Source organism: Prunus persica, chromosome G2, assembly GCF_000346465.2.
Source record: "Prunus persica cultivar Lovell chromosome G2, Prunus_persica_NCBIv2, whole genome shotgun sequence".
In the NCBI taxonomy this organism is placed as follows: Eukaryota; Viridiplantae; Streptophyta; class Magnoliopsida; order Rosales; family Rosaceae; genus Prunus; species Prunus persica.
The window spans coordinates 30,290,551-30,302,286 of record NC_034010.1 but is presented as its reverse complement, the minus strand read 5'-3'; the positions used below and the strand labels follow the sequence as shown (position 1 = coordinate 30,302,286).

General features: G+C 37.8%; 2 protein-coding genes across 2 annotated transcripts; both read right to left on the bottom strand.

The window, feature by feature from the left end:
• LOC18785573 (maltose excess protein 1, chloroplastic) lies at positions 242–4,202 on the bottom strand. The gene is made up of 9 exons (XM_007218029.2): positions 3,835–4,202; positions 3,272–3,427; positions 2,648–2,938; positions 2,474–2,563; positions 1,380–1,481; positions 1,193–1,311; positions 1,012–1,074; positions 852–913; positions 242–688 (listed from the first exon to the last, which is right to left on the bottom strand). Exons 1-9 carry the CDS (start codon positions 4,096–4,098, stop codon positions 606–608), a joined length of 1,230 nt encoding a protein of 409 aa, XP_007218091.1. The 5' UTR covers positions 4,099–4,202; the 3' UTR covers positions 242–605.
• Positions 4,718–9,814, bottom strand: LOC18786813 (RNA polymerase sigma factor sigA). The gene is made up of 10 exons (XM_007218961.2): positions 9,229–9,814; positions 7,720–8,616; positions 7,121–7,319; positions 6,914–7,006; positions 6,663–6,791; positions 6,476–6,529; positions 6,316–6,393; positions 6,137–6,199; positions 5,421–5,533; positions 4,718–5,158 (listed from the first exon to the last, which is right to left on the bottom strand). Exons 2-10 carry the CDS (start codon positions 8,418–8,420, stop codon positions 5,050–5,052), a joined length of 1,539 nt encoding a protein of 512 aa, XP_007219023.1. The 5' UTR covers positions 8,421–8,616; positions 9,229–9,814; the 3' UTR covers positions 4,718–5,049.

The window sequence follows — 11,736 nt, the reverse complement described above, 5'->3', positions numbered from 1 at the left end:
GGAGCTAGGGGCACCAACCTCTCCTCTGCCCATCGGAATTAGACCTAACAACTGCATGAGTTTGGTCTATTGTAATACAAATATGACGGTATGTCACATCGAAAAATTACTCCTAGGAGATGCAGCACTATGTAAGAATTTCTACCCAAAGAAACTTAATTGGAAATTTCTAAATAACTGTGTTGGTTAAAGTTCAGCCTGATTTATAATCGACACAATTGTGCTGCCCAAAAGAAAGGGGGGCTGCAAACCAGGCAGAAAACGGTGTGATTGCATATATGTGAGGTTGCTGGAGTTGCATTCTCGTACATTACCAAGCAGGCCACTGTAAAGATAGGCCATGGAGTTTTACTTACATTATTAATTGGAATTAGACTACACATTATCATCAGACATTCTACCAGACGCATTATTCATGCCACTGTGAGGAATAAATTTCCAAGCAGCTATCCTTAACAATTGCCCAGCTGCAATGACCGCAACAAGAATCAAGCATTGACATTGCAGTGGAGAAGATTTGTTATATCTCATGCCTTGATATTGCCATACCAGATCGCTTTAAGATCTTTTGGGCATTTTGGCAGTATCACCTCAGACTTTTGAATTTAGGACCCAGAAACTAACTCTTTCAAAGATGTGAAAGGTGAGTTGTATCCATAGACATCAGCATCTCTCCATAGAGTCATTCCTGTAAGGAGAAAAATATCAGAGCTCGTTATGCCGAATGCTTAATCGGCCTAAGCATAAAGTGAGAAAATGTTCATATTAGATCTGATTATTTTCTTTGCTGATACTATCGTTTTTCAGAGGGGGATGATGTAAGAATTGATAATACTGGAAAAAGAAACAACCTATCCACAAAATCAAACCAGCTGTTGCTGCTAAGAAAAATTCCTTGCTGATACTGTTGAACCTGGAATTACAAATAAGATACCGTTTCTTAGTAGAGATCAAACTTTCTACCAAAAGAACATTAGAAACTATGAATAACCATAAATCAGGAACAATTACCAATACAAGCACACGATATTCCCATATCCATAAAACAAAGAAGCCCAGGTAGAACCAGTGAACCTGCAGTCATTGTTTACCGTTATTCTTACTTAAACTCAGTAATATAAACGCATTATTAAATCAACAGATAGATCAACCACTAGAGCAGTTTAAGAAGTACATTGAAAAAGATAATTACCACATAAAATCACGAATAAAAAGGGCACGTGGGATCATAAGTCCATTTCCAATCATTGCAAGCAACATCGAGAAAGCTGATAAACCTTTGATGTTGTCAGGATTTAGGAAATTTGTCCACTGAACAGAAAGCACCAATTGGTGTCAGATGTATACAAAAATTTACACTAGAAATTCTAAAACAGTACCATTTGCGAAATTGGCATCCACATGAAAAGAAGTGTAGCTGTCCATCCAGATATAGCTCCAACAAATTTGATGCCTTTTGCAGAGAGTTTCCCCAATCGCGCCTGCAAATATAAGCAGATTCTAAAAAGATGCACGATAGAGTGTCCTCCTGTATTTCTATCTTAGCTTTGCAAAGAAAGTTGAGAAATTAAAAGGAAAAAGAGTTAAAAGTTTTTCTCATTTCAGATGATAAAAAAACACGCATCACTCATGTTAAAGACGAGGTTAACTTCAAAGCAGGTCCCCTTTAATCAATTGACTATGCCACGATTCAAGTAACAGAATAAGATTCTTTGACTTAAGAGTAAACAAAATAAGCATTTTTAAGGCCTACCCATTTAATGCGTCCTCTCAAAAGGCAATCTTACACCGTAAGCAAAAGTCAATTGATTATATCCTACAATGATTTAAGTGGTAAAGGTCTGTGATTAATTATTTTCATATAGTTGTCATACAATCATTATATAAAACAAAAAAGATATTTAATTCCATGATCAAAGGACTGTGATCCGTATTACTAACAGACAGCGAATAAGGAGATCTCAAAACAACTTCTGGTTCTTTTTGGCATACATACAATGATTGCATCCCTGCGTTTTCTAGTCTAGTCTTGATTTTAACAGATTGTATTTAGACCTAGAAACCACCAGAAACAAAAGAGGCCATTAACAGATCTACTCCACCTGATGAAACTAGGAAATGCATTTACATATAAGGCATATGAGAGATCACTTCAAATGAGTGTCTTATTTAATCTCAGAAACAAGGAAGTTCATGCACATTTTATGTGTAACACACACTATCAACATGTTGATCACACAATTTCTGAGGAATTATATCTTAATACATCAAAGGACCAAAAGTCGCAAAGGACCCACTAGTGTAGTGGTTTGGAGTATTTACTCCCTCGGGCAAGGTCCTGGGTTCGAGTCCTAGCATCCGTGTTGTGTGTGTGAGTTTAATATGCTATCGCCCCTTTCAATAGGAAAGGACCTCAAAAAAAAAAAAAAAGGACCAAAAGTCAAAATATAACTCAACATGGGGCCAAACTTACCATAATAACAGCCACCAGAGCAACAAGAAAAGCAAATACTCCAGGCAAGATACTGTTGGGTATATACGGAACAAACGTAGACCACATAATCTGTAACAAAATTATTAACAAGAAAATCAAAAAAGAGAGAGAGAGAGAGAGAGAGAGAGAGAGAGAGAGGGCAGAGAAAATCACTTGGGGAAGAACTGATAGCCCGCCAACAGTAATAAAATCTTCCCAGAAGCGCCAGATTCCAGCATTAAGCAGACCAAAGTAATTCAAGAAATTCAAAACAAGACCAGTTGCCACAACCACAGAGGTGATCACAAAGTAAGGTAGAGGCATCGCTTCTGCCATGGAAAGTTGAGCAAAAACCGCATATAAGGAAACTACGCCCAATGTCTGCACCACAATCGCCTCCTTCTCTCTCTTCTTTGCAAAATATGAAAGCAGTGAAAGGTTTCCAAGCAAACCAGTAAACATTCCCTGCATTTACAACATTCCCTCCCTTAGGTAATTAAAAGCCTATGAGCTGTTTGGTTGCTGAGATGTGTAAGAAAAGAAATATGTATGTTCAAATCTTGCACGTTTAGGCACATAGAGCTTATAAGTGTTAGAGCTTAGTCAACTTAGCTAAATGGGATATATGTTATATTGTTATTGAGACAAATTTTGTTTCTGTCTTCCTCTTATTGTTGTTTTGGTCTGACTGGGACAAGTTTTCAGCTTGTAAAGGGCATCTAAGATAATAGCCAAGAAAATAGAAATCAGAAAAAGGCGCTGCTATATTATAACAAGTAAGCCGGTGCAAAGTACTACCAGCCATGGGACTGCCAAAAGTGCAGCTTTATTTCCTGCCAGAAGATTTTGGGCATTGAGTATGATCTGAGGCATTTGCAGTAACAGAAATGGGATATTTGATGCACCAGAGAATTTTGCTGTCCAGGAGTCCCATTGCTCGAAACTTTTATTGCTCTTGAATTTCACCGATCCATTGCAGAGATTCCAAAAAACAATTTTGAAACATCAGCATTTTGAACCCAAATTAAGGGCTCATACGAAATTTTAAATGGAAATCACTACATAAATTGTTTGTGTATAGGTTTGGTTACTGGGAAGAGCATAGGAATCTGAAAGAAATTGAAATTATATGTTGACTTTCTTTAAAAGAGAGAATAAATTAAGAAAACGATAGCAATAATTAATTGGAGTTTGAAATTGGAAAAAAATAACGGTTTATATTGTTTTACATAAATACGCTTACGCATAGGCAGAAAAGAAGTGAACAAGGTGCAATTGTTATGGATTACTATTAGGAATGCATTGCTGAAATGCGTAGTTTGTGTGTATTGGGGAGCCGCGGGGGGGGAGAGAGAGAGTACCTGAACCTGATGATGAAGAGGGTGAGGGACGTCAGAGTCGAGAGCGCAGAGAATTCGGCGGCGAAGCAAGGTGTGGGTGTTGTAGTAGCATTGGGCGGAGTCTGATAGAGAGTTTTGTTGGATCAAGGAATATTTGAGATGATGATGTTGCAATTGTACTTGCAGTCCAGGTGGCTTGCTAGTGCTGGCGCTACCGCTACTTCTTGTTCTACTTCTAGTTCCAGTAGAGGAATAGGAATAGGGCACCACGAGACACTTGGCCATTGATTTCTTTGATTTGATAAGAGAGAGAGAGAGAGAGAGAGAGAGAGAGAGAGAGAGAGAGAGAGAGAGGTGAGGTTGCACTCTCAACTCAAGAACTGAGCTCAGAAAAGAAAAGAGCAACCCAACACTTGCAGGTGGAGATTGGGGGTGTGTCAGATGAGCGTATCTCCATACGACACGTGGAAAATAGATATTTGTTTCTTGCTTTTGCTCTTCCTACACGATATTGTTGTCCATCTGTGTATTGGATATTGGATATTTAACGCAAAACGTACGTTTTAAGCAGGAGAAAAACTTTCCTGGATCCAAAAGTTTAGGAATTAGAAAAGGAAAAGGAACATGAATTGGAAAGTGGAAGGTGAAGCTTTTTCGACATTTACGCATCATTCAAAATTTGAGATACATCCTTGCACCCCTCTTTCTTTTATCTGAGTTTACTACCATTTTGGGTAGAAAATGGAAAGAAAAATAAAATATTATTAAAAATAAAATATATAAAAAACTGTTGCAGCTAATTTGGCTCGGACTCTTCCCAAGTAAGTGCATGCACAGAGAAGGAGAAAGAGAGAATAGAACTTACTTGTCAATTACAAAAACTTATCTAGGTCAGACTTATCATGAAACATTATTGCTTGCTTGTATATATGAAATGAGCAGGCCTGTAGATCAAGGCGCCGGGGAAAATCCTTATCATCATAACTAATAAAACATGACCAACACCTAAGATAGTTTCTCTCCAAAGATAATTCATGCAAAAAATTCTGGGCTCCAACTCATGAGCTCTTAGTGATTGATTTCTGGTCTTGTTACAGAACGTTTAGGGTCAGGTCATGGACCCTCTACTTCCTTCTATACTATCTCAAACCTGAAAACAACTTCAAGGTACAATTGTCTCGTCCTCTCGTGTATATATGTACATGCATTGTGGTGTCTCAAATACAACAGACCAAATTAATGTTTCAGTAGCATGGCCTCCATCTCTCTTTTCCTCGCAGCATGTTTCAGTTTCTCTAGAGCAACAAGTCCAACTTGCCTAACTCTTTCTCTGGACAATCCTATACTGAAGAATTGACATAATAACATAGTCAAATCAAGTGGATGGAAAAGTTAGATGCATGCAAGAAGCAAGTGGAGATTGCAAACATGACTAGCATTAAGACTTGGGTAGTTTGAAGAGAGAGCTAGAGGTTATCTGATTGTTTTGATTTTATGGCACACAGAACAGAGACCATAGGTGTTTCCAATCATGTGCGCTTCATTCCATTTTGCCCTTTTGACTACAAAATATTAACATCTGAATTTAGGCTCTTGTTTGGACTCACCGTTTACTAATGTCTTCCCAAGTAAGACATTCATTTTCCAGACCATAATAAAGCTGTATGATCTCTTTCTCCCGTTCCCCAAGCATCATATTTATGAGCTTGCTTACTTCTTCCTGCAAATATATATCACTGGCACAGTTAATTTTCTCCACTACTCTTGGAGTACGACTACAGAATTTAGAATCTTTTAAAAATTCACAATTCAGAAACAAACATGTGATGTAAATGTAATGCACACATAGACACACATTAACTGCCCATTTCCCCAATCTTCCAACACACACACACACACACACGTAACTCGAAATATGATCTCTCTGTCAACACAATAAGAATTCTTTTAAGGGTGCATTTTAAACGGTGTGTTTACAACTACCCATATTCTGAAGGAAAACAAAAGGATGAGTGCCATATACCAGCTCCAGTGCCAGTGCTGGAATCCAACCAAAGAAAAGGATGAATAGTCTCTTTTTATTTTTATTTTTAACTCCCATTTTAATTGAAAACTGAAAGCTTCTGCCCTCTAAAAGGTGAAAATTAACATTTAAGATAAAAGTATCACTAATTTAATGAACTTTATAAGATCAAATCAATGTGGTTTTTGTTAAGGACCTTTAATGGGATTTTTTTGTGATATGCTTGAACTATCTCCTTTTGATTACAATGGTCACACTTTGGCATGTTGTTTTACATTTTTCATGTATTCCTCTTCTTACCTTCAATGCCCACGCATCCACCCCATGCCATGGGATGTTCTCAAGGCGATTATCTGCAATGTACTGTAAAAGATTTATAAAGGAGAAGGTCAATTACGAGGCTGAAAACTGGCATGCATGGGAATGAAAATTTACTAAACCGGAATTGCAAAAATTGAGGTGATGTAATCAACACTTACACTATGATGAGTTTCTCCTGGAAGGCCATTTAAAGAGGGGAATGCGTCCCTATCAAGTGAGAAAACCTTACTGATTGCCTACATATTATAAAACTGCATGGTGAGCGTGGAGATAACAACATAGGAATGCATAAAACAGAATAACACAAGCATTTAGTACCTCTGTAGCATTCCTAACTTTCTTTTTGGACATGTTCAGGCTTTCTGCGATCCTCTGATAATGAAGTGTAAGCACATATCAGGCAAGAGCAGAGTGATAATCAACAATATTGTGGTAATTAAAAATGAAGAAACATTGAAATTTATGGTAATCAACAATTGCTTGCTATAATAACAAAAATACTTACATCAATTGATGGAGTTATTCCTTTCTCTTCCAATCTAATTTTTGCATTTCTGATTAAACCTAACCTCTCATGCAAATGTGTAGGCAGTCTTAAGGTTCTGGAATTTTCAACCAGTGCTCTTGAAACACCCTGAAATATAAGGAAAAAGTATCCAGGGTTAGTTTTTTCAATCAGTCAGTTTTGCACGATGATATCTGCTATATATTGCTACCCACTATAGTTACCATTTCAAGGGAAAACATTAACCTTACCTGACGTATCCACCAGTAAACATATGTAGAAATTTTGAACCCCTTTGAAGAATCAAATTTCTCAATCCCACGCAGTAGTCCGATTAACCCACCCTACATGAGAGATTATGAGATTCCAATCACGTTCTGTTCGAGTTACAGTAGTTTGGTTCATTTGTTGGATAAATATCGGGGCCTCATTGTTGATGTAAAATAACAGAAAATAACCTGGATAAGGTCAGCCATTTCAGCGCCCATATTATCATATCTCTGAGCAATGGACATGACCAAACGAACATTGCTCATTGCCAGCTTCTCTCTTGCCAATTTACATTCAATCAACTTCGACTGTAATTGAGCACGGGAAATCCTCAAGGAAGTTGCAAGTTGTTCATCAGAGGGCTCACATCCCAATCTCTCCTTCAGTCTGGAGATCCGAATGCAAGGATTAGGATTAGAAAGAAAAACACCACATAACAACAATTTTCTTTTTCTTTTTGCATGAGGAACCAGTCTCCGTAAGGGTGAACTTACTCAGAAGATTAATCAATTAAAAGTTTCAGAAAAATGAAATACACACACCCACACTCCTCACCTTGTAAAAGAAAAACTACCTGCTTTTTGTGGATAAGTTTGATAACTTAGCAAGTTGAAAGGGATTTGCTTCATGAAAAAAGCAGCATACTCCCTAGAGTATATCTAGTTTTTGAAGAATAAATCAATGCTTCAGCGTTTATCCTATGATCACTTTGAAATTCTTTTCCTGGATATTGACCCACTTACTTTAGTACTTATGATTCACATGATTGAAAGGAAACAGTTATAACCTTGATTTATGCTCCTCTACGGAAAGACCAACTTTAATTTTCTTTGACAGGCGTACAACCTCAGTGTGAGTCAGCAAATCCTCACTTAGAACTCCCTTCACATAACCCTTTACATGATTCTGAAGCAGCTCCGGACTGACAATGGCTCTCAAAGGCTTATTGGTGCTAGGGTGCATTACGCAAGTGCTTTTGTTAAAAGTTTTCCTCTTGGTACTAGTCATCCTCCTTTGACGAGCAGATACCCCAGAACAAGTGACTGGTATCTTCTTGTCAGTTGTTTTTGATGTTGAATCCCTTAATACTTTTTTCTCAAAAGAAAGATTCCATTGTTTTTCCAGCATAGACTTCTGTAGCAAAAGAAGTGCTTCCACTGAATATTCAAGATCAGAGCTTTCCTCCTCCAAGTCGTTGAGCTCCTGAAACCATTGCTGCGTGGCTGATGAAGGAGCAGAGGCAGTTTGTACATGTTCTTTCAGAGCCCTAATGGACTGTTGAGGTCGATTCGAAGATGGAAATCTGGAACTGCAATTGGAAGGCTTTCTGGCAGTGACAACATTCTTTGTTGAAGAGAAATGGCAATGTAAAAACCCATGATGATCATTGAGATGAAAGAGCTTTTCTGTGATATCTGAATAATAGAAGGAAGAATTCAACAGCCTCTTCCCCGTACTAAGCCCAATAACAGCAGCTGTGGCCATCATATGGCTTCTTCTTTTGTTTATACAATTACCATAACAATTTCTTGAGAAATCAACCCAAGCAAAACTTATGTTCTCTTGTTTTATGATAAATATATATATAGATACAGATATAGATATAGATATAGATATAGGTATAGATATGCTTCACTACACTAACGCAAGCAAAGCAAGTGGATTGGTTGAGTTGCTCTAGGATCTGCCACAAATCAATTAGTAAGACTTGCGGTTAGTTATAGAAAAGCACAAGTAAGTAGAAAAACGGAAACAAAAGAATGAAGCAACAACAAAAAAACATAAATGAAGGGGAAAAGATTTCATGAAATGGTTTTATTTTCTGCCCCAACTCACTGTATCCAATTCAACCAGATTCCATAGTAACTATGTGTTGGCTGTTGGTACTTGGTTTGGTAGGTACAACATGACACCATTCTAATTTCTAGGCGCCATATGAAGGTGAAGAGAATATCAAAACATTTCATGAAATCTCTCGATTTCATTCAAGTGGCATTGGGATTGATGGGTGGGAAAGTGGTAGGTCTTCCTAGCTTCAAATCTTATCGTTTGAAAAAGAAAAGAAACTAAAATTGCAAGCCATGAGGAGTTCAAACTTTCATGCTATCAATCAGCTTTTGATTTGATTTTGATTTTGATTGCAGTGTTTTTACGTCTCGACATACATATACACAGACTTAGAGAGAACATACCCAAAAAAAACTTTGAGAGAAATGTTCAATTTTAGACCATCTCGACTCGAATAGGAAGGAAGGATTTGAGTAAATGAGAAAGTTTGAAATGAAAATAAGCGTACCTGAATTGAATGAGTCAGTAGACGCAGGTAGGGGAAGGAAATGTTGTTTCTATATATGTATTATGAGCTGACCGAAACAAGAGAATGACGGTGAACCCAAAGTTAGCACAACGGCATAACAGGTGGGTGGAGTGGGGAGGCTGACAACTGAAACTCTGATATGGAAATGAATGGTTTTTTTTTTTTTTTTTTTTGGTCTTTTTTTTTTCTCAAGTTTGAATACAAATAGAGATATTCGATATATTCGATATATTGCTAAAGACAGAAATAAATAGAAATAAAAAGAAAAAACAGGGGGCGGAAGAGTGGGTTTAGAGATATGGGATGGTGGGATGCTATTGGTTGTAAGAGATTGGGTCCGGCTTTGTGTGGTGAGCGACCTGCCATTTGATTTATGTGTAGACTAGACACAACTTCTTCTGCTCTCTCTCTCTCTCTCTCTCCTCCTCCTCTTTCTTGATTTTTTTTTTTTCAACTTTTGATATTTCGATTTTCTTTTTTTGTTTGTTCATAATTTGTTCCTGTGTAATGTCCATGATTATTTGACGTTCCAAGAGCCAAAAGCATGGAGTATAACAACTGCATATGTGAAAAATGGATGGACCCGCCACTCCACACGTCACCACTTAACTATGTTAACCAACTATGCTTTACATTTCACGCGCTCGCATCGCAGCCTTGAAAAAAAATAATCATGCTCCAATCCTCTTTTTGCAAATACATAAATGAGAAATTACATTCCAACGACTTTTCATAATACCAATGGCAACTCCTTAAATATAATGACTGTAACATTTATAAATAAATAAAACTATTTATTAACTAAAGTGCTAAAAGACTATAGGGGCTTTTTTCTTTCGGCAGCTACAAATAGGTTGGGCTGCCGTAAGGAGCGAATTGATGGAATTATGCCATGTGTCTGAGTTCGAAGATCAAGCCCCAAAAATGCTTCGAAATGACAGAGATGTTTTAGGAAACACCTTGGTTACCTTCACTAATAAAAATAACAGCAGCTTATAGATAGATTTTCTAGCTTGGCATGAGAGGCTTGTGTCATGGAAGCAAAATTGACATGAGTTTAGCACTTAAGAGAAAGCTATGTGTTCTTGGGGGAAAAAGGATGAATAGAGCACAAATTTGCTGGGTTTTGCAGGTAAGAGTGGAAGCTTGCTCTCTGGATGTGGTTGTTTTAGTTAATGATGAAGTAGTGGGTGTGCTGGGTAGTTTCCGGCAGCTCGACGAAAACTCTGTCAAGCTTTGGAAAAGTTTACCAAAAGGGAAAATAGGAAGAGATGGAAGGATGAGGCTCAAACTTGCAGAGGTTTCAGGGGTGAGAGATAAAGCTTGCTCTCCAGATGTGTGTTGAGATGATGGGTATGAAATGCCTCTTTTTATAAGAGCTGGAAACTATTCTTTTCCAAGAAACCCTAATGGTTTCTATTCAATTTGGCCAAGCTTTTCCCTTCATTTCTTCTCCCTTCTTTTGACTTATCTTATAATGGAAAAAATCCCGCTGCCCAATCTCACAAAATCAGGGATTTTTGGGAGCTGAATGCTCTTCCCGCAACTGCCTCAGCGAAGAACTCCTATTTTCAGCCATCTTTCTTCCTTCTTTTCTCCCCTCTTCTATAGCTAGATCTGATGGGGGGAAAGAAATGGGTATGTACACTAGTTTGAATAGTGTTTTGTTTAAGTATCCCTTGGTTTTTTGGATGTTTTTGCTTGAAACTTGTTCCCCCCATGTGCTAGAGCCTCCCAGCAGCTTACACACATGTATATTTTGGCTTTCATCGTGGCTTTTATTTTTCAGCTTGGTGTTGGAGATTTGCAGATATTTTCTTGGGTTGCTTGGGCCTTCTAGGACAATAAGTTGGTTTATCAAGTAAATGGGCTAACTTCATCAATTGTTGGGCTATTTTGGTTGGGTTAATGGGCTACTTTGGTTAAGGTAATGGGCTATTTTTTCTCTTTTATGTTCACCCACATGTTTGGGCCTAAGAAATGGGCTTGAGTTCCGAGGCTTCCAAGCAACTCGGGACTTCTATTTCTCGACCCATCAATAGGCCTCATGTCAATTTATTACCATCCATACCACAACCCGCTCAAGCAAGCTCCGTACATCTTGCGTGGCTTGGGCCCACTTAAGTTTATAGCATGGCATGTTGCTTATTTGCTTGGCATGACATGTGTGCAAGGGCATATGACGAACTTTCGCGTGCTCAAATTGGGTTTCTTCTCGATAAGGTATCGCACTGAGTCGGGAATATATTTGGGCCGAACCGTGAATTTTTTGGGCATCAACAAAGACCACCATTTATTATTAGGGTTTAGATACGAAACTTATCATTTAAATACAAAACCCACTCACTAGATGCGGCAGTTATCATTTAAAGCTAAAACATAAATCGGTATGATAAGAATGATTCTCATTAAGTTATTGAGGTCGTTTACTTAACAGGAATGGAGGAAGTAAGGAATCTATATGATAAGAATTATTCACATTAAGCT